Source organism: Lipotes vexillifer, unplaced genomic scaffold, assembly GCF_000442215.2.
Source record: "Lipotes vexillifer unplaced genomic scaffold, Lipotes_vexillifer_v1.1 scaffold533, whole genome shotgun sequence".
Lineage (NCBI taxonomy): Eukaryota > Metazoa > Chordata > Mammalia > Artiodactyla > Lipotidae > Lipotes > Lipotes vexillifer.
Window position 1 is genome coordinate 1,368,912 of NW_006773553.1, and position 8,753 is coordinate 1,377,664.

An 8,753-nucleotide genomic window follows, 5' to 3' on the forward strand; every position below is an offset into this window, starting at 1 on the left:
CTCTTCCCCTTCGCCAGCCAAGGAGCCAGTCCATGGTCCAAACTGTCCGGGGCCAAGTTCTCTCGGGACTTTATCCTTATTTCCGAGTTCTCTGAGCAGGTGGGACCCCAGCCCTTACTGACCATCCCCAATGACACCAAAGTTTTCGGTACTTTTGATCTCAATTACTTCTCTTTGCGGATCATGTCTGTGGATTACCAGGCCTCCTTCGTGGGCCATCCCCCCGGTTCTGCCTACCCCAAGCTAAACTTCGTGGAGGATTCCAAGGTCGTGCTGGGAGATTCCAAGGAGGGGGCCTTTGCCTACGTGCACCACCTCACCCTGTACGACCTGGAAGCCCGTGGCTTCGTGAGGCCCTTTTGTATGGCTTATATCTCAGCAGACCAGCACAAAATCATGCAGCAGTTCCAGGAGCTCTCAGCTGAATTTTCCAAAGCTTCAGAGTGCTTGAAAACAGGCAACAGGAAGGCATTTGCTGGGGAACTTGAAAAAAAACTGAAAGATTTGGATTACACCAGGACAGTGCTGCACACGGAGACGGAGATCCAGAAGAAAGCCAATGACAAAGGTTTTTACTCATCTCAGGCTATCGAGAAGGCCAATGAGCTGGCCAGTGTGGAGAAGTCCATCATTGAACATCAAGACCTGCTGAGGCAGATCCGCTCGTACCCTCATCGGAAGTTGAGGGGATCCGATTTGTGTCCTGGGGAGACGGAGCCCACCCAGGATCCGCCCAGCCGGGCAGCCACTACCTCTGACCCTGAAGAGTCTGCTGATGCAGACCATTACACCTGCAGACCCGCCTACACCCCAAAACTTATCAAAGCAAAGTCCACCAAGTGTTTTGACAAGAAGCTGAAGACCTTGGAAGAGCTCTGCGACACCGCTTACTTCACCCAGACCCTGGCCCAGCTCAGCCACATTGAGCACGTTTTCAGAGGAGACCTGTGCTACCTCCTGACCAGCCAGATTGACAGAGCACTCCTGAAGCAACAGCGTATCACAAACTTCCTCTTTGAAGACCTGGTAGAGGTCAATGACAGGGGGGAAGAGAAACACGAGAGTGCACCCGCTAGGCCCAGTCACGACAGACCGCCTTCCAGGTCTGTAGGAGAATGTCCAGTTCCTCAAGTGTTAATTAGCGGGGGCTCCTACAAGTCTAGTGTGGAGTCCGTGCTAATCAAGATGGAGCAGGAACTTGGGGAGGAGGGGTCCAGGGAAGCGGAGGTGACAGAGTCAAGCAGTTTTGACCCCCAGGAAAACTTGGACTACCTGGATATGGACATGAAAGGAAGCCTCAGCAGTGGAGAGAGCATTGAGGTTCTCGGCACGGAGAAGTCCACCTCTGTGCTGTCTAAGTCTGACAGCCAGGCCAGCCTCACGGTGCCCGTGAGCCCCCAGGTGGTCCGCAGCAAGGCTGTCAGCCACAGGACGGTCAGCGGGGACAGTATTGAAGTCCTCAGCACCTGCCCCTCTGAGGCCCTCATCCCCGACGACTTCAAGGCCAGTTACGCAAGTGCCATCAATGAAGAAGGGTCCCACGCAGACGGCAGCGGGGGGACCGTCCCCCTCCAGGCAGGCCTCAGCCCGCCGGAGACCGGGGAGGCTGAGGAGGGGGGCTCGGGAGTCACCCCGCCACAGACAGACTCCTGCTGCATTGGGAGGGAAGGTGGCACTCTGCGGGTGCCGCTCTCCACCCCGGGCTACACGCTCTCTGACGAGGACGGGGTCGTGAGTGTCCCCCCGCAGCGCTACCGGCAGAAGGACCAGGAGTTCCACGTGGACGTCTCGGTGGAAAGCGCCAACGCCTCTTCCCGAGACAGCGGTCCCGAAGGCTTCCCTGCTTATGAGCTGGACCCGAGCCAGCTGCTGGCCAGCCGGGACGGCAGTAAGACCAGCCTGGATGACCACTCCGACACCACCAGCTACGGGAGCAGTGTCATCTCCGCCAGCTCCTACAGGACTCCCTCCTCTGCTCCTCCCACTGGCCCCTCTTCCGAGAGGCATAAGAAGAGGGCGGGCCAGAACGCCTTAAAATTCATCCGCCAGTACCCTTTTGCCCACCCAGCCATCTACTCCCTGCTCAGTGGGAGGACGCTCGTGATCCTAGGGGAGGAGGAGGCCGCAGTCAGGAAGCTTGTGACCGCGCTGTCCATCTTTGTCCCCAGCTACAGCCTCCACGCCAAGCCCGTGAAGCACTGGGTGTCCTCTCCTTTGCACATCACGGATTTTCAGAAGTGGAAGCTTATTGGTCTGCAGAGGTAAGTGGTCACAGGTGGTGGGGATGGGCCCTGGCTGGTCAGAGATGAGGCTTCAGGTGGCCGTCCCTCTGGGTGAGGTTCACGAGTCGGTGTGGTGGCCCCAGAACCAGGAGGCCTGGCTTCCAGATTGGCCCCAGCACCAACTCGCTGTGTCACTTTTGGCAAATCCTCTCCCTTTTCTGACCTGTTGCCTCGTCTGTCACATGAGGGGTTGCAGTTCCTAAGTGGTTCCCAACCTGGTCTGCACCCTACCGTGTCAGAATGGTTTGGGAGGATTTTCTAGAATGCCGCAGGTTTGCGATTGGGTTGGCCTGGGGTACGATGTGGAGTTCGCCTGGTGTGCAGCGAGGTTTGGGAATGACTGGACCGCTGGGTCTCAGGTCCCTGCTGAGTCTCTAACTCACACTATGGGGTAAATGACTGAGGCGGGGTCTGCATCTGAGGAGGGCAGGGGTGCTGGGAGAGGCAGCCGCCCCGGCTCTCCCTCCCCTGTCCCCTCTGCCCCAGGAGCCCATCCCCCCCCACCCCCCCGGAAGCTTTCTCCTTTTTCCCCAAGTCACCGGCTTGTGCTGTAGCAGGTTCTTCTGGGTTTTTCCACGTTCTGCTTGTCTGGCTCGGGGGACTCCTGCCCTGGCGTGCGCACTGGGCTCACTTCTCTCCCCGCACTTGCCTTTGCTCACCTGAGACTCATGCGCGTCGAGCTGGGTGATGGTAGGAGTCCACTCTCTGGACTACGGAGAGGGCAGGAGGCCTTTCCTCCCCGTGGCAGTCAGCGCCTTTACGCGGGTCCCTGGCGTCCGTGAGGTCACCGTCCCGAGCCGCCTCGTGTTCGCCCCGCTCACGGCCACCTGACTCGCTGGATCCCTGGCCGCCCCGCGGGGGCATGGTGGTGGGATTCAAGCCCCGGGCGTTTCCACGTCCACTTCACTCTCGGGCCGTGCTGACGGGGCTGGGGTACGAGCTGGAGGTCTCGGGCAGGGGCCCTGCTCTGGGAGAATTCGTGCTCCGGAGGCCAGAGCCCGGCGGCACAGGGAGCCGAGAGCTCTGATGGGGGCGCCTCACATGGGAGGCATGGGACGGGTGCCCGGAGGAGGTCTGGGGTCTCTGGCTTGAGTGGCAGGGAGGCTGGGGTCACAGTGGGGGAACAGTGAGGACAGGCCTGCCAAACCGGGGCAAGCCCAGCCTGTGGGCATCGTGGGAGCGTGGACGCAGGGCCGAGGCCCAGCGGGTGCCCGGGCCCCCGCCCCGCTGCCGGCGCCAAGTTTGAGCCGGGGTCGGGGTGGGGGGGTGGGGGGAGGCCTTTAAGGGACTGCGTTTGGCTGCTGTTCTCGGTGGGATGACGGGCGGGCGGCCCCTACACACACACCTTCACTTCTCCAACTCTCTCCTCTCACCCCAACCCCTGACCTTTGATATTTTTGCCTCAAAAGGTGGAGAATCTAAAACACACGTCAGTTTATCGACATCACCTGGCTTATCCAGGACCAGGTTCGGGATGGCCTTGCCCTTTCCAGAGGCTTCCCCTGAGCTTCCTTCCTTAGAACGCGGTGGCAGGCAAATGAGGTGTATCCTTCACGTCAGTTCCACTCTCCTGGGCACCCAACTGCAGTGCTGTGTTGAAGATTCTGCGGCCCGGCGTGGCTGCGCTGGGGAGCCAGCTGTGATCAATCGCGATGTCTTTGGGATGCAGGCGGGGGTAGCGGCAGGTGGCAGTGTCCCTGGAAGGGGGCTGTGAGCTGTTTCTCCACAGTGGGCACCTGGGCAGCGCCTTCCTGCCTCCTGGGAAAATAGTGGTCATTTGCCAGATACTTACTGAGAGCCATTACAGGCCAGCCGCTGTGCCTGGAGCCAGGATACAGGTGCGTCAGCAGTGGGGCGTCGCGTGACAGGGCTGCCCTCGCTCCCATCCCAGCGTCACCACCCCGTGGGCTGGCGCTCCCCCAGGCTGTTTCCATTTGCACGAGGAAGGCCTGCCTCGTGTTGGCAAGTGTCGGGGACCCATCGTGTCTGACCTGCGCCTGCTCCGTGCAGGCACTGCTCTGACGTCCTGGGGGGCAGTGGAGGGGGGCACCGATCGTCGTGTGGAAGGGAGGCCAGGTGGCCGGGGTGGAGCCGGGCCCTCACCTCCAGACTTGGAGCCGTGGAGGGTCCCTCCAGGAAAGCGGGAGGCCCGTCAGCAGTGACAGCTGAGACCTTTCTAGGGAATGTCTGGTGACTCGTCCCACGAAGCCCTCCCTCCCACACCCCTGAGCACGCACAGGTGCTGGGAATCGGGAGATCTACCCCCGGAGGGCCCTGTTCCGGCGGGCGCCACCGTCGACGGGTCAGGGGCCTTGCCCCCCAGGGCACGTGTCACTGGAGGGTCGGCCGAGGGGCCAGGAGGAGAGAGGGGACTGGATTCGCTGCGGCTCACCCGAAGGCGTCCCGGACGGTGAGCAGCGGACCCGGTGGGGCAGCGCCATGAGGGGATGAGCCGTGGCCCCAGCTGTTGGGCGTGGAGGCTCCTGCCGCTACCCCACGGAGCAGGGAAGGGCTGCCCCCAGGATGCACGCAGAGCCCCAGCCCCGGGGGTGCCCAGAGCTGCAGGTGGCTAGTGAGACGGCCCTGCAGTCAGATTCGGCACTGAGACGGAGAGGCAGGTGGAGGCCCACCTGAGGGTCAGCATTTGAGGGTGCGAGCAGAGGGGTGCCTTTGTGTGTCCACGGGGCTCGGTCCCAGGTGCTGGGTCAGTCTGGGATCCGAGAGCTGTGGCCTAGGACAGTCCCTTCCCCCCTAGGCACTTGGACCATGTGTAGGACTGTTCCTCAGGACTCTTACTCCAGAACCACCAGTGGCATTGGCCCTGGATTTTTCTTTTTCCACTGAAGTAGGCCCTCTGCCTGGAAATGCTTGTCAGTCAGATCAGACATTTGTGGGTGTAAGAGACGGATAAACAATCAGGTTGGTTTCCCGCGATTATAAATCAAAACCAGCGATGATCGGGTTGCATACTAAGCAGCAGTGGGAAGGCCTGGACTGTTTAGAAGACAGCTCCATTCTGGGGGCGGGGGGAGGTGCTGGTGTTGGCGTCAGAGGCCCTGGGTTGAATCCCGGCTCAGCCGCCTTCCACGTGGGTGACCTAGGACAAGCCACAGTCCCTCTGCGGGCCCAGTGTCCTCATCTGTGCAGAGTCCCCCCGCCACTCCGGCTTCAGATGGGCCGTAATGAAGTTCAAGACGGGGGTGGGTGGGGTGCTGCCCAAGGGACAGAGGCCCGGCCGCACCTCCTCCCGTGTCATCTGGCCTCCGGAGGAGCTTTGGGGGGAGCCAATAAAGGTAGAGTTTGGAGGTGCAAAAGAGGTGGTGCTGCCGTGGGCGGGAGTAGGCTGGGGCACCAGAGCCTGGGGAGAGGCTGGTCTGAGGTGGGCGGCAGCTGAGTGCAGGGCAGGAAGATGAGGTGAGGCATTTAGCTCGTGGCCCAGCCCCCTCGGGGGGAGGTAAGGGTGACCCAGGAGCGGGCGGGGAGCCGCCGGCAAGTCTGACTCCTCGTGGCCTGTGGTGGGGGGCCTGGCCCCACTTGCCCCTGCGCCTGCCGTGCTCTGCAGTCCCCAGAGCCCACCTCTCTTAGGACTCCGAGGCCCCTCCTTCAGTACCTTTCCAGCCCGCGGCCGCTGCTGTGGACACGGAGGCCATGCCTCCCCTCGCTGGGCCGGCTCGTGTGCTTGTCCTTTCTTCCCGGCCAGGCCAGGCCCCAGGTCACTGCCTGGAATACGCTAGGCGCACGATAAACGACTGTCAACGCTACAAGAAGAGAGCACCCGTGAGGGGAAAGTATGATGAGGTGACTTCAGTCCCAAGAGGCCGTCAGTCCTCTTACAACTACTACACAAGCCCCAACTTGCAGAGAGCGTCAGTGCGTGAAGCGGCTGGTCAGCCAGCCGTTTGCTGGACTCTGCAGGGTAATCCCAGCTCCTCTGGGAGACCTGGTCTAGATGGGGTGGTCAGGGGCCGCTCACTGAGGCTGACACTCCGGTCTCCTTCCCTCGCTGAGTGAACCCGGCCTGCCTGCCTCTGATGTGCCGGGCACAGCATGGGGTACGGTCCTGGGTCTGCAGGAGCTCCCGGCGCCACACCGGTCAGTGCCAGGCCGGCACTGGGCCAGACGCTGTCCTGAGTGCCACAGCCTGTGCCTCCGCTGTGACCCCAGAGGCAGGACCATCGTCCTTGCCTCACAGACGAGGCTCGGAAGTTAAGGACCTCGCCCCAGGTCACAGAGCAAGAACGAGAGGAGTGAACAGGTCCGGGAAGGCTGGGTGTTCCGGGCAGAGCCCAGGGGGCCCCACGGAAAGCCTGGGGAGTGACAGGTGGGGCGTCAGGGGCAGCAGGAAGCAGGTCGTCAGGGCCTCGTGGGCCATGCTAGGCACTTGACCTTGGTTGTGAGAGGGGTGAGGAGCCTTGAAGGTCGTGGTGGCCAGACCTGCCTTCCAGAGTGTGCCGGCGAGTGGGGCCTGTTGGGGGCTGGCCTCATGGCAGGGTCCCACCCCAGCTTCTGCCTCCTGACCTTGGCCTGTGTGTTTCAGGGTGGCGTCCCCCGCCAGTGCCGGCACCCTCCACGCCCTGAGCCGCTACAGCCGCTACACGAGCATCCTGGACCTGGACCGGAAGACCCTGCGCTGCCCCCTCTACAGAGGCACCCTGGTGCCCCGGCTGGCGGACCACCGCACACACATCAAGCGGGGCAGCACCTACTCCCTGCACGTGCAGAGCGTGCTCACGCAGCTCTGTGCCAAGGCCTTCCTCTATGCCTTCTGCCGCCACCTGCACCTGCCTGCCCGCGGCACGGAAGCTGAGGGGTTGGCTGCCAGCCACCAGGCCAGCTTCTTGCAGCTGAACCTGGGGCTGGTGAACGAAGACGTCAAGGTGGTCCAGTACCTGGCAGAGCTGCTGAAGCTACACTACACACGGGAGCCTTCTGCAGCCGGCCAACCCGTGCTCAGGTTCGACTACGTCCCCAGTTTCCTATACAAGATCTGAGGTCAGGCCCGGCCACTGTGACCAAGACCTGTGACTCGGTACGGGGAGGGCGTTGGCATGACCTGGGGGTCTTCTCAGCTGTTTAGACTTCTGGTGTCGTTGGCAGGAAGGAAACCGAGGTGGCAGCCATGGTTCCCAGGTGGCTCTGGGCAAGGGTGGTGGGGGCACTGACCCCCTGGCGGCATCTGGAAGGACGGTAACAGCTCGCGGCCCCTTGGAGAGTGGCCCGGGGGCCAGGGCAGAAGAATGCTTCGGCACTGTGATGAGGGGCAGGGAGGCGGAGCCTGCAGGGAGGACCACGCCAGCCCTCTTGCGCAGCAACATCAAGGGGAGCAGCCATCAACTGGATGATTTGGTCGAAAGCAGGACGATGGAACCTCCATTGCCTAGTGCAGACCCCAGCCGGGCCTTTTGCGTGCCCTCACGGAGCCGCCCTCCCAGGGGAGGCCCCTGGCTGCTCCCTGCCCTGTCCTCACGTCCTCGCCAGGCACGGAGGGGCCTGCCGCTGGGCTCCGAGGCTCAGCGGAGTGACCAGTCACTGGCCCCTGGTCATCAGAACCGCTGTCGTGGGGGCCTGGGCACAGCTGTCCTGGGGGCGCCGACACTGTCCCCTCGGGGAGGGTCTGCAGGTGGGCTGGCGCTCGCCCAGCAGAGGTCACCGCAGACCGTCGCTACCACCTCACTACCTCACGGGGTGTCGCGGGCGCGGGGCAGCCAGCGGGCTGGGATCTCCTCTGGGAATGCCGTGCCGGCCTAGAGCGCACGCACTCGCAGCAGCTCGTTCCGCCCCAGCTGAGTCCCAGCCCCACTTCCTGTTCACCCACCAGGACCCTCCTGACACAGTTACCACTGGTGTGTGTAGGTGGATGGTTTTTTGCAACCTGGAAAATGTCATACTTTTCTTCCTTAAGCTGTTTGTCCCTAAGCAGGGAGAACTGTTGGTATCACTGCTTCTTAATGTTTTTCCCCAAGTTGTGGTAAAACACACCTGAACCAGCCACAGTGGTTGCTCCTGAGCACGCGTGTGTGTCGTCAAGAGTCCTGCTGTTGAGACCTGGTCCGCCACCAGCTTCGCAGCACACCACAGCAGTCAGGACCCCCTGGTGACCAAGGAGGCTTCGTATCATCTCTTTCCCGTGGCCCTCCCTGCCCAGGCTTCTGGTCAGGGTCCCCATTCCTGCCAGAGTGTGATTCTGCTCCAGAGGCCGTGACCAAGGCCCACTGTGACAGGGCTGCCACTGCATCTCTTCTGGTCCTCGCACCTGTGCCGTCACCTGTGTCCCCTAGAGAGGCGTCTCCAGGGACCACATGGCAGCTTCCGAACGTGCAGTGTGGGTGCTGGTGGGAAGGCTGCCCTCCTGTTACCACCGCCCCCCTTGTGTTCAGATGCTGCTTTGTTTTCTAGGTAGGTGGCCAACTGCATCTACTTGGGCCTCCTGGGACACGACGAGCTTGTGACACCTTGTCTCCGAGGGAAGAG

At 62.2% G+C, this 8,753-nt stretch overlaps 1 protein-coding gene across 1 annotated transcript in view; it reads left to right on the plus strand.

The window, feature by feature from the left end:
* Positions 1–7,273, plus strand: part of SMCR8 (SMCR8-C9orf72 complex subunit) — a 7,392-nt gene extending 119 nt beyond the window's left edge. The window contains 2 exon segments of the mRNA XM_007448392.1: positions 1–2,261; positions 6,820–7,273. The exon segment at positions 1–2,261 is cut by the window's left edge and continues 18 nt beyond it. Coding sequence (XP_007448454.1) covers positions 1–2,261; positions 6,820–7,273 — 2,715 coding nt within the window.
* The last annotated feature ends 1,480 nt before the right edge of the window (positions 7,274–8,753 follow it).